The 18241-nt window shown below is 36.7% G+C and overlaps 1 protein-coding gene across 7 annotated transcripts in view; it reads left to right on the top strand.

Annotated features, from left to right (window-relative positions):
• DDHD1 (DDHD domain containing 1) overlaps positions 1-18241 on the top strand; it is a 69586-nt gene that overhangs the window by 26252 nt on the left and 25093 nt on the right. For 4 of the 7 annotated variants that reach the window (XR_011258253.1, XR_011258254.1, XM_069596663.1 and 1 more), the window contains exons 3-6: positions 4163-4291; positions 5352-5499; positions 11356-11462; positions 13652-13758. Coding sequence is in view for 4 of the 7 variants with exons in the window: in XM_069596663.1 (XP_069452764.1) it covers positions 4163-4291; positions 5352-5499; positions 11356-11462; positions 13652-13758 (491 nt within the window). In the remaining 3 variants the exon portion in view is untranslated. Of the gene's footprint in view, positions 1-2191; positions 2294-4162; positions 4292-5351; positions 5500-11355; positions 11463-13651; positions 13759-18241 lie in introns of all 7 variants that reach the window. The other 3 variants (XR_011258252.1, XM_069596661.1, XM_069596660.1) reach the window with 1 other exon arrangement.

Here is an 18241-nt window from a genome sequence, read left to right as displayed (position 1 = left end):
TGCTAACAAACACAATGTAAGAATTCTTAACTAAAACTTTATTTTAGTGATCCTTGTTGGAAGGATCAAAGGACAAAAAGGATCACCTTTTTGTGTCTACTTGCGGTGGTACTTAATTCTTTGCATTGGGTTGAAAAAATGAAACTCTCCATGCTATAGGATGTTGTAACAAAGCAAATGCTTTTCAAGTGAAAATAAGAATTAAATATGAGAAGAAGGTTAATAAGCATGTTTTTAATTTTGTGAAAATGTTTTGAATATGTTCCTCTGATTTCAGTATATTGGGGTATTTGTCTTGTTGTTAATCCTTACATTAGTATTCCTTTAGGTAAAAGCTCTCATTTTTATATATTGACTAGCTTTTAGAAAGTGTTTACATAATTTTAAAGTGTGATAGGATGGTCCATATGTTTCCCTCTAGTTATTTCTTAGAGAGGGCATCGTTAGTTTTGCTAGTAGACTTGTAAGTCTAGAGTTTGTTCTAGCAGTAAAGTCTCAAGTGTATGTCAGATTTGATCTACTTGGATATGTTATCTTTTTCCTAATGATTTTTCTTCCTGCAAGTGGTATATCTACCCCTTAGTAAGTGACCAGAAAGCACATGGAAGAAGAAATATGTTCAGTGAAGAAATTGTTTTGGTTGTCATTTTCCACCCTTCTGTGACAGCAAAATATTTTTATAATCCTGATGTTTTCATTCAGCTTGTAATTATTATCTATACTTTTTTTTATAATCACCTAATTACATATAAAGTTATGAAATGCCTTGTAGGCATTTCTCAATTACCTTTATCACATGTATCTTTAAATTTATGTATAAGATTTTTTTAAATTTCTGGTACTATACAGTTGGAATTAAGTATTTTTGTATTTGAGCAGTATTTAATCTTTGAATGTCACATTAATGTAGAAGAGAGTGAGGATGAAAATCAAATGTGTGCAGTATGTAAATTGCTCAGTTGTGTCTCTTTGCAACCCCATGGACTATACACAGTCCATGGAATTCTCCAGGCCAGAATATTGAAGTGAGTAGCCATTCCCTCCTCCAGGGGATCTTCCCAACCCAGGGATCGAACCCAGGTCTCCTGCATTGCAGGTGGATTCTTAACCAGCTGAACCACCAGGAAAACCCAAGAATACTGGAGTGGGTAACCTGTCCCTTCTCCAGCAGATCTTCCCAACCCAGGAATCGAACCAGAGTCACCTGCATTGCAGGTGGATTCTTTACCAGCTGAGCTCCCAGGGAATCAAATTGGAACTAAATCATAAAGATTCTGTGATTCATTAACTGGACTGTAGAGAAACTGATTGTAAGATTTAATTCTTAGTGGATTTTTTTAATAATTGCTTATTTTAAAATGTGAAGAAATTTGTTGATATATAACTAGCAATATTTGACAGGGAAAATGTTGACTTTAAGGTTATTTACTGATTTGCCAAATATCAAGTCTGTGTCTGGCTTTACTCGGTTATCTGTTTTATACTTACAAGATGTCACAGCATATTTTTTAATAATTTTTTCTTGTAATTCTGTCACTAATAAATCTTTCATTATTTTATCACTAAAAATCAGTTCAAAGTAGAGCTTTCAGTTTAATTTTTTTGAAAAGTTTCATTTTTCATTTTTGAAAATATTTTAACAACTTTGCTGAATAGAGTTGTAAAAAGAATATTTCTACAGGAAGGCTCTATTCAGCAAAGGAAAGCATCTAGTAGAATGTACTATGGTATCTTCTCAGGAAAGCTGCATTAGATGTTTAATATTGTTTATTGCATTTTCAATTTGCACATCAGATATTGGCTGTGTCATAATCACAAATTTGGTGAGAGTAAATAACCTTAGTATTGTAAAGATGGGGTTTTATTAATCTCTTATGCACACAAAAATGCCGTTTTGTTTTTTATTCTATCTATACAAAGATGTTAAAAATGGTGATCATGTAGGTGTCTTTAACTGATATATTTAAATATCATTTGCCTTTTTACTTTCAGTAAAAGTAGAAGCATATATTTGATAAACATTATTAAACTAATATTTTGCTGCATTGATTTTTTAATTGGAATTTATATAAAACATCTAGAATAATGTTTGCCAAATATAACTAATTTTTTAAAGTTAATACAACAAAAAGGCAAAATGGTAAACCTCATTTAAAATTTACTTTGAAGCTCAGTGTTTTTGCTTTCTTAGTTGTCTACCACCTCCCTCCCTTCTCCCTCCCTTCTCTGTTCAAATGGAGAGGATATAAGGAGAGTACAGAGGCAGCAGGTCTTAAACGAAAGCGTTCCCAAGGTACAGTAATTGTAGTTTTATTTCTCCTTGTAGATATATTCCTGGCTTGTAGCTTTCAGTTGCGTCTATAGCATTCAGTTGTACTTAGAACATAGAAATTATTAGTTTTATAGAAATGTATCCAGTGTGTTGTTTTGGTTAGTATTAATTATAAGTGGTATAAACATTTGCAAACCATGTATATAGTTCAGCAATGGGATATTTGCCAATATTAACATGCTTTAAGACAATGTGAATGGTTTAGAGAGAAACAAAATTTTGTTGACTTAACACTGTTAATATCTTGGTCTAACAGTTTTAATGTTTTAAGAATGTGTTGCTCAGAACTGTTTTAACAAAAATGCAGTTTTGAAACATTGGATTAAAAGGCTTAAAGTACTGACTTAAGGATCAGACATAGATTTAGGAAAGTAAACTCTTGCAAAAGATTTTTTAATTTATGGAAAGTTCTTTTAGTTAAAAGACTGAGTTTTTACACTGGGTTTGTGTTTGTTTTGTTTGCCAGAGAAGGTATTATTCAGGTTTGTTATGTTAATTGCATCTTGGTCTTGTGTTCAGTGTTAGTAGTTATGTGTCCTGGTAGGTCAGGAAGGTATAAATTGATTTTTCATAAATTTTGAAATGGCATTTTTAACCATAACTCCGAAGTACATTTTCTTGACAAGGATTTGCTTTTCTTTGTGTTCTAGTAAGAAATACCTTTTCATAAAATGTATCTTACGGTCTTAGATTTTGACCAGGGCTCTTCCTTATCCCTCAACAGAAGAGTCAGACTCTGTCACTAGCTAGTTTTGTGGCAAGTCACTTAATCCCTTTCTTTATACCTCTATGTGTTTATATATAATGGGACATAATATTTTGCTTTAAGAGTATTTTAAGGAAATAGGCACAATGATTTGAAGGTGACTGGTTTTATAAAGGTATGTGAATTTTTCTTACCTCTATATAAGAGATAAAGAGAAAAGTTTAAGTCCTTCAGACTATAAGAATTATCAAAAGATGAATTGGTGGACATGTTTTGAGAATTACCTTAATCTATTACTTCCACAAACATTACTAAATTTGTGATACATGTCAAACAGTATGCTAGGACTGTGTTTGGTGGTAGTGATACAAAGTGATTAAGGTATAGTCCCTGCCTCACAGAGTTTTTTTATTCCCAGAGAATATAGGTTTGGCTATTTTTTTTCTTTAGAGCTCATTTTCACCAAGCATACCTCATTACAGAAATGAAATAACCATACTAATTTGAACATAATAGTAGGAAAAAACTGATTTCTTTTTAAAAACTCTTTCAACTTTGGAGTTCTGTTATGATGAGCAGTATCCAGTGATAATTGGCTTTAATATCCATTCGCAAAATACGTTATATTCTTATAAATTAGGTTATTATCTTCCCAGTTTAAAGATAATTTTTTTTTCACCTGAGTCTTGTTTTATCTTATGCTGAGTAGTTTCCACAGAACAAAAAGTAAAGTCAACAAAAGAAATGGAGCTTAAGTTTCTATGTCAAAGGTACTGAGGACTTTCATGAAGGTGTATATCCCTTAGACCTAAAGAATGATCACATAACCTGGGAAAGCAGTTCTTTAATAATCAAAGTATATTTCCTAAAGAGGTTAAAATTATGGTAGTTGAGCCAGTTTTATTCCATGTTGTTCTAACAAGTTGCCTTTTCCTATAGCATGTTTAATAATTTATAAAATAAAGTCCCTGTCCGTGACTTGTTTCACATCAATATATGTTTCAATAAAACAGTTTTTTGTTGAACTGAGTTAAAATATTCATTCCAAAAAAATCTGTGTATTATAATTTTCACTTAAATGAAGTTTGTCTTGGAGACCTTCAAATTTTTCCTTTTTGCAACAGCTATTCATAGTTTCAAATTGAGTCGAAACCACGTGGACTGGCACAGTGTGGATGAAGTATATCTTTATAGTGATGCAACAACATCTAAAATTGCAAGAACAGTTACTCAAAAACTGGGATTTTCTAAAGGTATTTGTTAAATATTATTAGAGTTAGTCAAAATGTTGGGACTCTGACTTTTTCTCTTATATTTAACATAGACAATTCAGATTTTATCTTCAGTATATTTTAAATATGTATTAAGTTTAATGACAGTTTTTACCCTGTTAAACTAACTTTTATTAAAGTGACTGAGTTGACATGTATTCATTAATAAATAATTATATATTAGGAATGATCTGGCAAGATTATTAAATATGTTTTTTTACTTCTCAAAGCACAAAAGCAGTCAGACCTGAGGCAGTGATGTGAAATAAAACATAGTAATTGAAATTGTGTCAGTTGAAATGACAATTGACAAGCAATTGAAACAGTGTCAGGAAAAGTGAAGGCTGGAAATTTTTCTTTGGATTTAGTGAAATGTAGATCATTGGTGACTTAGATGAACTTCTGGGACAGGCAGATGGGTATGAGTTGAAGTTTAAGTAGAACTTGAAGAAATGGAGGCATTGAGAATAGACAAATCTTTAAACAAAACAAACTTGACTAAAAGGAAGAAAAGAGGGACTCATACCTGGAAAAGATGTGAGTGCATTATCACAAAATATTTTTTCAAAATTTTATTCTCTCTTTTTACTTTACTATAATTTTTTACTATCTTTTTAAATTCTTTGATAATAGATGTGCTTACACATTTATTTGTTCATTAGTTGTATTTGTTTTGTGGATTTATCACACCTTTAGCCCATTTTGCTATTTGGATGATTCACTTCACTTTTTGATTAATAAGTTCTTCAATTAACTTACTGTGTGTCATGTTTTGCAAGATGTTTTCCATTTATCATTCATCTTTTATCTTTGCTTCATAATATTTTTCTTACAGAAATATTTTTAATTTTTATGTGTTCAGTTCATCTTTTTTTCTTTTTGCCTCATTGTTTCTGGCTTCATTCTCATGTCTAGTTCAATACTTTTTGTTAGAGCTGATCATTCTATATCTTACAAATTTTATCCCCCCTATTTTTTTCAGTGTAGTAAAAATGCTATTTCTGTTATAAGTAATAAGCTTAGAACCATGATTTTCCCACAGCATCAAGTAGTGGGACCAGACTTCATAGAGGTTATGTAGAAGAAGCAACATTAGAAGACAAGCCATCTCAGACTACCCATATCGTATTTGTTGTGCATGGCATTGGACAGAAAATGGACCAAGGAAGAATTATCAAAAATACTGCCATGTGAGTGTTTTGATGACTCTATTCTCCATCTAGACAGAGTCCAAACTTTTGTCCAGGGTATAATCATTATGCCACATGTTTCTCTGGTGCCAGCTATTCTGTTTCAGTTGTAGATGAAGCTTTTGGACCAAATTTTGAGAATGATTATATCTAGGTGATGATGATATTTATTTGATTTGTTTTTTCCCTCTTAACATGGAGAAGTAAAAGGATAAGAAAGCCTTTTTACTTAATGTATTATTAGTTTATGTTAAAGTGAAGTTGAAAGCAAGAAGAAAGTCTAGTTTTAAGTTTCTGTGTTAATCTCTCAATTGCAGAAACTGAGAATACTGTCTAATTCTGAAAAAGCTGAGAATTGTGTAAGTTGCCAGCTAGCAGCTTAACTTGTCCAGTTAATTATAACCAGAGGAAACAGAACCCTAATTTTTACAGAGAACAAACACTGGCTGTTTTGCCAACATGCTAGGCAGGTTATTTACCTCAATTATTTATATACAGCTTTATTCTAAAAGCTTGTTAAGATGATGTTGGGAGAAGGAATGTTCATATATGAGTTTCAAAAACGTTTAGGACAGTGTGAAAAGGAAATTTTAGAGTTATGGATTCTGCCACAAACTTGGCTCTCAACTTGCAGCCAGTATAAAGAAAAATCTGATCAGATTTATAATGTGATGAGAACAAACCAATTGTTGAGAACACAGTTTATCAGGTTCTGAAATTTGAAGTAAATGTGTTTCTTGAGTCCTGGTAAAGCAAATCCTATATGATACCAGGAACTATGTCCTCAGCAATATCTCTATAATAATACAATGTTGAGTTCTATTTTACTTTTTATTGTAACACCTTTTAATGCCAGCTGATGGGTTAAAATAAAAGTACAGTTCAATCTGAAAAAAAAAACAAAACTTTGTCAGACACTGCCAGGTCATTCTGATCTTTGTCATTCTCTGTAACTTGTATGACAGAGATCTCTTCCCTCTGATTCTGATTTTCTTTTCTGATGATATGTACTTCCCACAATATTTACATTCTTGTGGCAAGATGCTAGTCTTCTCCTTGGTTACCTAAGGAATCTGAGAAATAGGTTTAATAACATGTTCTCTCTGGAGCTGTTCATATTTGGAAAGGTACCAGCTTGATTTCTTTGGGTACAAGTGAGGGAAAACTTAACTCAGAAGGAGGATTTAGTAACCCATAAAACTGAGAAGTCTAAGATTTGCCAAAAAGTCATCAGAATCTGGTTTCTATCCACTCCACACGCCTTTATTTTTTAGCTATTTTCAGACATCTCCTGTGGTTCTAGATATGGTTTATATCATCTTGTATTTGAGTTCAGGAAGAAAAAAATTAGTCTTTTTTTCCAGAAGTCCTTGCTAGTCTGTGCATTTTAATGACTGGTAGTATCACCTGCAACTGCCTGAATCTGTACATAGCCATGATCTGATCTGCCGGACTTGTCATCTTTCATGACACCACCCTTAATGGCAGAAAGTGAAGAAGGACTAAAGAGCCTCTTAATGAAGGTGAAAGAGGAGACTGAAAAAGTTGGCTTAAAGCTCAACTTTCAGAAAATGAAGATCATGGCATCCGATCCCATCACTTCATGGGAAATAGATAGGGAAACAGTGTAAACAGTGCCAGACTTTATTTTTTGGGGCTCCAAAATCACTGCAGATGGTGATTGCAGCCATGAAATTAAAAGACGCTTACTCCTTGGAAGGAAAGTTATGACCAACCTAGAGAGCATATTCAAAAGCAGAGACATTACTTTGCCAACAAAGGTCCGTCTAGTCAAGGCTATGGTTTTTCCAGTGGTCATGTATGGATGTGAGAGTTGGACTGTGAAGAAAGCTGAGCGCCAAAGAATTGATGCTTTTGAACTGTGGTGTTGGAGAAGACTCTTGAGAGTCCCTTGGACTGCAAGGACATCCAACCAGTCCATCCTAAAGGAGATCATTCCTGGGTGTTCATTGGAAGGACTGATGCTGAAGCTGAAACTCCAATACTTTGGCCACCTCATGCAAACAGTTGACTCATTGGAAAAGACTCTGATGCTGGGAGGGATTGGGGGTAGGAAGAGAAGGGGACGACAGAGGATAAGATAGCTGGATGGCATCACCGACTCGATGGACATGAGTTTGGGTAAACTTCAGGAGTTGGTGATGGACAGGGAGGCCTGGCATGCTGCGACTCATGGGGTCGTAAAGAGTCAGACACGACTGAGGAACTGAACTGAACTGGAAACAAAAAGCCATAATGGCATCCAACTCCAGTCCTCTTGCCTGGAAAATCTCATGGACGGAGGAGCCTGGTAGGCTGCAGTTCATGGGGTCGCCAAGAGTCGGGCACAACTGAGCGACTTCACTTTCGCTTTTCACTTTCATGCATTGGAGAAGGAAATGGCAGCCCACTCCAGTGTTCTTGCCTGGAGAATCCCAGGGACGGGGGAGCCTGGTAGGCTGCCGTCTGTGGGGTCACACAGAGTCGGAAACAACGGAAGCGACTTAGCAGCAGCAGCAGCAGCAAGGAACAAAAAGATAAGTTGGGCTTTGTCAAAATTTAAAACTCTTGATTTTCAAATAACACTATCAAGGAAGTTAACGACAACCCATCAAATGGTAGAAATATTTGCAAACCATATCTGATAAGGGTCTAGCATTTAGCATATATAAAGAATATCTACAATTCAATAATTTAAAAAATAAATACCCCAATTTTTTAAGTGGGTGAATAATTTGAATGAACATTTGTCCAAATAAAATATACAGATGGTCCCTAAACACGTGAAAAGATTCTCAGTATTGTTAGTCATTAAGGAATTGCAATTCAAAACCACAGGGAGATGTCACTTCTGTTGACTACAATGACTCTTATCAAAAAGATAGAAAACAGCAAATATTAGCAAGGATGTAAAAAAAAAAAAAATAGAAAGTAAAGTCGCTCAGTTGTGTCCGACTCTTTGCGACCCCATGGACTGTAGCCTGCCAGGTTCCTCCATCTGTGGGATTCTCCAGGCAAGAGTACCGGAGTGGGTTGCAATTTCTTTCTCCAGGGGATCTTCCCGGCCCAGGGATCAAACCCGGGTCTCCCGCGTTGTAGGCAGACGCTTTACCATCTGAGCCACCAGGGAAATCCAGTCACTGGATTTCTTAAAAAAATAAGGACCCTCATATGTTGTTGATGGGATTGTAAAATAGTACAGCTGCTTTGGAAAAACAGTTTGGCACTTTCCTCAGAAAAGTTAAATGTGGAGTTAACATGTGAGCCACCAATGCTAATTCTAGGTGTATACCCAAGAGAATTGAAAACAGGTATCTGCAGAAAAGCTTCTTAATATTCACTGTAGCATTATTTATAATCACCCCCCAAAAAAGAACTAAATGTCCATCTACTGGTAAATGGATAAACAGAAGTGATATATTTATGCAGTAGAATGTCATTCAGCCTTAAAAAGCAAAGAAAAGTTGATTCATGATACAACATGGATGAACCTTGAAACATTATGCTAAGTGAAAGAAGCCAGACACAAAAGGCCATAAATTATAGATGTTATTTATCTGAAAAATCCAGAATAGGCAAGTTCATGGAGACAAAGTAGATTAATGGTGTCAGGGCCTAGTGGGAAGAATTATGCGATTTGACTACTCTAGGTAGAGTGTTTCTTATGGGAATAATGAAAGTGTTCTGAACTTAGAGTGGTGTTGGTTATACAATTCAATGATACTAAAAGCCACTGAATTGTTTTTAAAAAAAAAAAAGTAAAAGCTACCAAGGTCATGTCTAAAAGACACAGAAGTAAAGTTGAAGAGACTCACTGACCAGAAAGGAAACAATTTAAGGATCAGTAAGGATAATAACTACAATGGGTTAGAACACTTCAAATATGTTTTAAATCTGTGAGTTAGTAGGGAGGGATTGGGGGCAGGAGGAAAAGGGGACAACAGAGGATGAGATGGCTGGATGGCATCACTGACTCGATCTACGTGAATCTGAGTGAACTCCGGGAGTTGGTGATGGACAGGGAGGCCTGGTGTGCTGCGATTCATGGGGTCGCAAAGAGTCGGACACAACTGAGCGACTGAACTGAACTGAACTGAACTGAATAATATCAAAAAATATAAAACCTCTTAACAACTCAGTATTTAATTGTTAAATAAAAGGGAAGAATTAACCATTTATCCTGCCTTTTCCCAGTTCATACAGGAACTATTTGATTGTATCACAAGGCAGCAAGTATTTGATGTGGGGAAATTTCTTTCCTGAAGTGTAAGGAGTGGTGAGATTTAAAAAGCACTTTTTTGCAACCATAGTAAATCAGTGGAGCTAAGCAGTGATCACAGCATTTGCTAGTATCACCAGAAAAAGAGAAAACCAGTTATATATATATATATATATGTATATGGAGTCGGAGAAGGCAATGGCACCCCACTCCAGTACTCTTGCCTGGAAAATCCCATGGACGGAGGAGCCTGGTGGGCTGCAGTCCATGGGGTCGCTGAGTCGGACACAACTGAGCGACTTCCCTTTCACTTTTCACTTTCATGCACTGGAGAAGGAAATGGCAACCCACTCCAGTGTTCTTGCCTGGAGAATCCCTGGGATGGCGGAGCCTGGTGGACTGCCGTCTATGGGGTCACACGGAGTCGGACACGACTGAAGCGACTTAGCAGCAGCAGCAGCATGGAGTAGTAGCCTAGCCAAAACAGTAGAACTTGAATCTGATCAGGTCCCTGTATCTCACCACCAAATAGGCAACAAGAAGCACATTAAGGAACTCTATGGGATGCAGTCATTAAAAATTAGACTGAGATACTCTGCAGGACATAAAAAGAATTACAAAGCCAAAAAACAGAGAGAGGGATCTATAGATTAAAAGATGCTTAAGAGACATCTACCAGTTTTAGTTCAGTCGCTCAGTCATGTCCGACTCTTTGAGACCCCATGAATTGCAGCACACCAGGCCTCCCTGTCCATCACCAGCTCCCGGAGTTCACTCAAACTCACGTCCATCGAGTTGGTGATGCCATCCAGCCATCTCATCCTCTGTCGTCCCCTTCTCCTCCTGCCCCCAATCCCTCCCAGAGTCTTTTCCAATGAGTCAACTCTTTGCATGAGGTGGCCAAAGTACTGGAGTTTCAGCTTTAGCATCATTCCTTCCAAAGAACACCAAGGACTGATCTCCTTCAGAATGGACAGGTTGGATCTCCTTGCAGTCCAAGGGACTCTCAAGAGTCTTCTCCAACACCACAGTTCAAAAGCATCAATTCTTCGGCGCGACTTCACTTCACTTCAAAAGTTTAAAAAAGTATTTTGCTGTACCTTAATTTTCAAAGTAGAATTTAAAAACCTATATTGTGTGGAGAACAAGTAAAGAAATAGATGAAGTAAGACAAGCCACAATGTGCTAATTATTTAGAGGTAGGGTATTTTATTAGGAGGACATAGCAGTCCACTCCAGTATTCTTGCCAGGAGAATACCATGGACAGAGGAGCCTGGCCAGCTACAATGTATAGGGTCACAGAATTGGACATGACTGAAGCTACTTAACACACACACACACAGGGTATTTTATTATATGTTATTCTCTCCAGTAAAGACTTATAATTATGTAGAATATAGTATCAAATCTTGAAATATTTGCAATCAGAGATGACAAATTTAAGAAAACAGTTTTGAAATGAAGGTGTCCTGGTATTACAGACTGTTGCATAATGTAGCAGTAATTTAAACATAATTGGACAGAGTTATAAGCAATTTGGAAGTGTTATGATTGAAGGCATTTTATATCATGTAAATGTGTATGTGAAGTTGCTCTAATAGAGTTTTTTTTTGTTTTGGTTTGGTTTTTTTTTAAGGATGAGAGAGGCTGCAAGAAAAATAGAAGAAAGGCATTTTTCCAACCATGCAACACATGTTGAATTTCTGCCTGTTGAGTGGCGGTCAAAACTTACTCTGGATGGAGGTACATTTTGTTTCAAAATTAAATGATTTAGTCAATGGGAATGAAATGTTTTTAATTTGTCTTGAGGTATACTCTTTGTTCTAGATTATTTAGGAAAATATCCATTTTTTAAAAATAAATAATTATATTGACTTAACGTCATTTTGGACCACCATATAGATTTCTCTAATAGTACAGTTTTCATGAATGCCCTAAAGTTTTTGACAGAAAAATGACGTGTCAATACTTTTAAAGCATTCGTTGTCTGCAATTTCATATGAGCTTACAGTTTCTTCCTGATAATTTTCCTCGCTTGTATTTGGAAGATGAAATCTTAGGTTTTTTTGTTTTATTGTCATTCCTACATTCCTTGGGCTGATGAATTTTACTCTAACACAGAGAAATTACATAAAATATGTACTTTCTTTACAATAAGTTTTTCCCTTTGAATATTAAAACCATTAAAATAGAATGTTTAGGTTGATGCTTTTGAACTGTGGTGCTGGAGAAGACTTTTGAGAGTCCCTTGGACAACAAGGAGATCAAACCAGTCAATCTTAAAGGAAATGAGTCCTGAATATTCGTTGAAAGGACTGATGCTAAAGCTGAAGCTCCAATACTTTGGCCACCTGATGCAAGGAACCAACTCATTGGAAAAGACCTTAATGCTGGGAAAGATTAAGGGCCCAAGGAGAAGGGGATGACTGAGGATGAGATGGTTGGATGGCAGACATGAGTTTGCGCAAACTCTGGGAGATAGTGAAGGACAAGGAAGCCTGGCATGCTACAGTCCAGGAGGTTGCAAATAGTCAGACATGACTGAGCAACTGACAACAGAATAAGAGAAGATATTTGCAAATGATATGACCAGTAAGGGATTAATATCCCACAGCTTATATAACTTGACATCAAGAAAGGCAAACAACTCATTTAAAAAATGAGCAGAAGACCCGAAGAATATATACAAATGGCCAAAAGGCATTTGCAAAGATGTTAACATCGTTAATCATTAGAGAAATTCACACCTGTCAGAATAACTATCATCAATAAGAACACAACAATGGAGGCTTCTCAAAGTACTAAAAATAGAGCTACCATATGATCTAGCAGTTCCACTCCTGAGTATACATTGGGAAAAAAAAATGACAATACTAATTCAGAAAGTTACATGCACCCCAATGTTGATAGCAGCATTATTTATAATAGCAAAGGTATGGAAGTAACCTCACTGTCCATCAACAGGTAAATGGATAAAAATGTATATATACATCATAAAAAACAATGAAATTTTGCCATTTGCACTGACATGAGTGGACTTGCAGGATATTATGCTAAATGAAGTAAGACAAAGACAAATACTGTATGATATCACTTATATGCTAAGTCGCTTCAGTCGTGTCTGACTCTGTGCAACCCCACAGATGGCAGCCCACCAGGCTCCCCAATCCCTGGGATTCTCCAGGCAAGAACACTGGAGTGGGTTGCCATTTCCTTCTCCAATGCATGAAAGTGAAAAGTGAACATGAAGTCACTCAGTCGTATCCGACTCTTGGCGACCCCATGGACTGCAGCCCACCAGGCTCCTCTGTCCATGGGATTTTACAGGCAAGAGTATTGGAGTGGGTTGCCATTGCCTTCTCCTTATCACTTATATATGGAATCTTTTTTTTTTTAAAAAAAAAGCAAACTTGTGAATATAACAAAAAGAAACAGAACAAACAGGTGGGTTACCAGGAAGAGAGGGACAAGAAAGGGGATTGAGAAGTACAAACTACTCCATATAAAATAAATAAGCTGCAAGGGCATATTGTATAAAATGAGGACGATAGCCAGTATTTTACAGTAACTAAATGGAGTATAACCATTTAAAAATTTTGAATTACTGTGTTCATCTGAAGCTTATTGTACATCAACTGAACATCAATAAATTTTTTTTAATTTAAAAAGAAAGATCCTTAGCTTGTTCCTGATTTAAAGGAAATATTTTCAATCTTTCAGCACCAATAAGTACATTGATGTTTGTGGTAGTTAAATACCCTTCATCATTTTTCAATTAACAAATAGTAAAATTTCAAGAAGGTAAGTTTCATCAGATTCAAAGGTAGTCTTGAATATTTAAATTTTAATATAAAACACTTCGGGGATGTATGTTTTTCACTGTTTTTCCCCTAAAATTATCTTCTCTTAGTTCATTTTTTTTTAACTTGTAGACACTGTTGATTCCATTACTCCAGACAAAGTGCGAGGTTTAAGGGATATGTTAAACAGCAGTGCAATGGACATAATGTATTATACTAGCCCACTGTATAGAGATGAAGTAAGTATCATGATTATCTTGTTGCTATTGGGTATTTTTTAGAGTGATAGCTTATGTGTCCTGAATTTTATGTTCTCTCTTCTTTTATAAGCAAATGAGAAATTATAGCCTCTATTCATAGTGCATTTGATAGTCTTAAGCTGCCCATTGGGACCCTTAATGTTGTAACATGATAACAATATTGTAACATGATAATCTTGGAAGTGAGAGTTTGGTTAGAAAATAGCTCTGTGAAAATATGTCAGTTTTCATAAATCTGATTAATATCTTTGAATGTTGTCCTCACAAAAGTTTTAGACACTCAAGACTTTTGTATATAATAGGCTTACTTTTATTGTGTCATTTCTATAGTGGATTTGTATAGATCTCAAATGGTAATAGTGCTCATACATCAGAAAAGTAACCCTAAAGTGCGTGAGGGAGTGAAAGTTTAATCAGAAGAATGAGAGGATTTCTATGAATGCAATTTGTCACTTCATTGGTAAGAGAAAAAGAATTCTGTTTTATGGAAATAGCAGTATTAAGTACTTAACATGTATTATTAACTTGTTTAATTCTTACCTACGAAGTCAGTCTGATTAGTATCTTCATCTGAAGGATGAAGAAACTAGTATAAGGAGTAATTACTAGTAGAGCAGCTATGCTGCTTCAAGCCAGTCCATTGTGGATTTTATTCATTCCCTAACTTTATCCAAGATGTCTTTTATATAGCTATAGAAACATGTTTGCTTAGTTGCCATAGTTCCTTCTCTTCCAACTACCATTCCCTTAGGATTTTTCTTTCTCTTTCTATATCCCCCATTGCCATATGCCAGTATTGGGCAAGGTTTACCTTGATCTATTTGAAAACAGTAAAAGCAGATATGGGCTTCTCAGGTGGTGCAGTGATAAAGAATCCACCTGCCAATGCAAGATATTCAGGTTTGATCCCTGGATCAGGAAAATCCCCTGGAATAGGAAATGGCAACCAGCTCCAGTATTCTTGTCTGAAAAATTCCATGGTCAGAGGAGCCTGGCAGGCTACAGTCCATGGGATTACAAAGAGTTGGACATTACTGAGCGACTGAGCGCACACACACAAGAGCTGTAAGCAGAACTGCTCTTCTGGACTTTGTTGTTCAGTCACTCAGTCATGTCTGACTCTTTGCAACCTCACAGACTCCAACACTCCAGGCTTCTCTGTCCTTCACTGTCTCCCTGAGCTTGCTCAAACGCATGTCCTTTCAGTCAATGATGCCATCCAAGCATCTCATCCTCTGGACGTAATTCTGATCAAAAAGGTAGGCTTAGTCAGTGAAGTAGAATTCTAATAATTTCCATGTTTATAGGCTCAAACTACCGCACAATTGCACTCATCTCACATGCTAGTAAAGTAATGCTCAAAATTCTCCAAGCCAGGCTTTAGCAATACGTGAACCGTGAACTTCCAGATGTTCAAGCTGGTTTTAGAAAAGGCAGAGGAACCAGAGATCAAATTGCCAACATCTGCTGGATGATCGAAAAAGCAAGAGAGTTCCAGAAAAACATCTATTTCTGCTTTATTGACTATGCCAAAGCCTTTGACTGTGTGGATCACAATAAACTGTGGAAAATTCCGAAAGAGATGGGAATATCAGACCATCTGACCTGCCTCTTGAGAAATCTGTATGCAGGTCAGGAAGCAACAGTTAGAACTGGACATGGATATTAGGAAAAGGAGTACCTCAAGGCTGTATATTGTCACCCTGCTTATTTAACTTCTATGCAGAGTACATCATGAGAAATGCTGGGCTGGAAGAAGCACAAGCTGGAATCAAGATTGCCGGGAGAAATATCAAAAGCCTCAGATATGCAGATGACACCACCCTTATGGCAGAAAGTGAAGAGGAACTAAAAATCCTCTTGATGAAAGTGAAAGAGGAGAGTGAAAAAGCTGGCTTAAAACTCAACATTCAGAAAACTAAGATCATGGCATCTGGTCCCATCACTTCATGGGAAATAGACGGGGAAACAGTAGAAACAGTGTCAGACTATTTTTTTGAGCTCCAAAATCAGTGCAGATGGTGACTGCAGCCATGAAATTAAAAGACGCTTACTCCTTGGAAGAAAAGTTAAGACCAATCTAGATAGCATATTGAAAAGCAGAGACGTTACTTTGCCAACAAAGGTCCATCTAGTCAAGGCTATGGTTTTTCCAGTAGTCATGTATGGATGTGAGAGTTGGACTGTGAAGAAAGCTGAGCGCCGAAGAATTGATGCTTTTGAACTGTGGTGTTGGAGAAGACTCTTGAGAGTCCCTTGGACTGCAAGGATATCAATCAGTCCATTCTGAAGGAGATCCCTGGGATTTCATTGGAAGGAATGATGCTAAAGCTGAAACTCCAGTACTTTACTTTGGGCCACCTCATGAGAAGAGTTGACTCATTGGAAAAGACTCTGATGCTGGGAGGATTGGGTTCAGGAGGAGAAGGGGATGACAGAGGATGAGATGGCTGGATGACATCACTGACTCGATTGGACATGAGTCTGAGTGAACTCCGGGAGTTGATGATGGACAGGGAGGCCTGGCGTGCTGCGATTCATGGGGTTGCAAAGAGTCGGACGCGACTGAACTGACTGAGGCCTTTATAGTGTACAGTGGGTATTGAACTATAGTATTGCAAGTAAACCAATGAGGGAAGGAAAAGGGAAAGAGAAAGGCTGAAAGCATATTACTGTACACACACACACGCACACGGTTGGTAGTATCCCTAAGAAGGTATCCTGAGTCTTCAAGACTAACATATTCTGAGTCATGCCCTCCAAAAGTAGTATGTGCTTTTTTAAAAGTTGGCATTAATATCCAGAAAAACTAGAAAGGGAAAACTGTCATATTCAAACCTCTGGCCATTGGTGAATGATAACTGAGAAAGTGATCACTTTTTATTTTTCTCTTGTATCTTCAAATATATTTTCCTCAGAATGGAATTGAGTAAAACAGATATTTGGTAGAAGGGAACTGATGTAAGCTAATGTAAGTGAAATGGAAGGAGAACACCCAGGGCTTTAAATTAGTTGGTTTTTTGATCCAGTTGAATTTAATGGAAAAGCACTGAGAACTTGTGTCTGAGATTCATCAGCAATCTTCAGCAGTGTTTCCGAAACATATCTAGTTAGAACAGTCACTTCTGGTGCCTGTTAAAAATACCCCCATGGAGGGCATTGGAGTTAAAGATATTAATGTGAACTTATGACTTTGAAAAGAAGTGGGTGTATGTGGATGACATCTATATATTTAAGCATACATGTTTAAACATATATATGTGTTTATGCATATATTATGCATAATGTATGTGCATGTATTTCCTACCTCTGTCCACTGAAAAGACTAAGAAGCAGACACCCCAGCTTAATGAACACACCTAGCACCCAAATCGTTGCCTAGTACTGTTACTCCCCACTAAGAAAAAGTAGAGTTTCTTGGGAAAATGGCTTCCAGGACTAGGGCAGGATAGGTTCAAGTCAAAGCTGGAAGAACTTGTTTTGACAGAAGGTGGAAAACTGCTCAAAAGAATGATGAGGCAAGATGCGTGGACACAGAATGACTTAAAGAAGCAGATCCCACTGACCAAATCTGGAAGAGTTTGAACACCAAAATAATTAAGTAAATATTATTACTTATTGTAGGCTTCCCAGGTGGTTCGGTGACAAAGAATCCACCTGCAATGCAGGTGACTTGGGTTCAATCCCTGGATTGGGAAGATTCCCTGGAGAAGGAAATAGCAACCCCTCCAGTCTTCTTGCCTGGAGAAACCCATGGACAGAGGAGCCTGGTGGGCTCTACAGTCCATGGGGTCACAAAGAGTCAGACACAACTTAGCAACTAAACAGCTATTACTTATTGTAAGGAATTATTAGTATATTTTATAGAATTATAATAAGGTTAATGTACTTAAGAATTTTAAATCATTGAAAAATTTGTAAGTCCTTATCTCGCTTATAAATAGATAAACAAATTGGGAAGAAGAGCCGTCTTTGCTTACAGTAGAATGCCCAGTGTTTACTAATAAGTGTGGAAGGAAAGCTGCAGTTGGAAAGGTCTCATTTTGCATCCATCATGGTAGGATCAGGCAGGAGAGGACTGGGCAGGAGTCAATCAGTGAATGCTTAAAATGAGGGTAGTTGTTTGATGCAAAACAGAGTATTTGCATAGTCTTAAAGTGTATTCTCTCGACTGCTTTTAGTTTAAAAATAATGAAGGACTTCCCTGGCATTTTGTGGTTAAGACTCCATGTTTCCTCTGTAAGGGACATGGATTTAATCCCTGGTTGGGGAACTTAAGATCTCACATGCTGCACAACCAAGGGGGAAAAAGATCTTTAAATAGCACTAACTAAATCACTCCCTGGGTTAAAATCTTGGTTGACTTTCATTAGAATAAAACCATAATTTAAAAAATGGAATGGCTCTTAAAAAAATAAAGCTATACAGTGGAAAAATCAAGCAACACCTTTATGGGTTGTTT

This window comes from Ovis canadensis, chromosome 7 (genome assembly GCF_042477335.2).
Source record: "Ovis canadensis isolate MfBH-ARS-UI-01 breed Bighorn chromosome 7, ARS-UI_OviCan_v2, whole genome shotgun sequence".
NCBI classification, from domain to species: Eukaryota; Metazoa; Chordata; class Mammalia; order Artiodactyla; family Bovidae; genus Ovis; species Ovis canadensis.
This window is presented reverse-complemented; position numbering and strand designations above follow the sequence as displayed.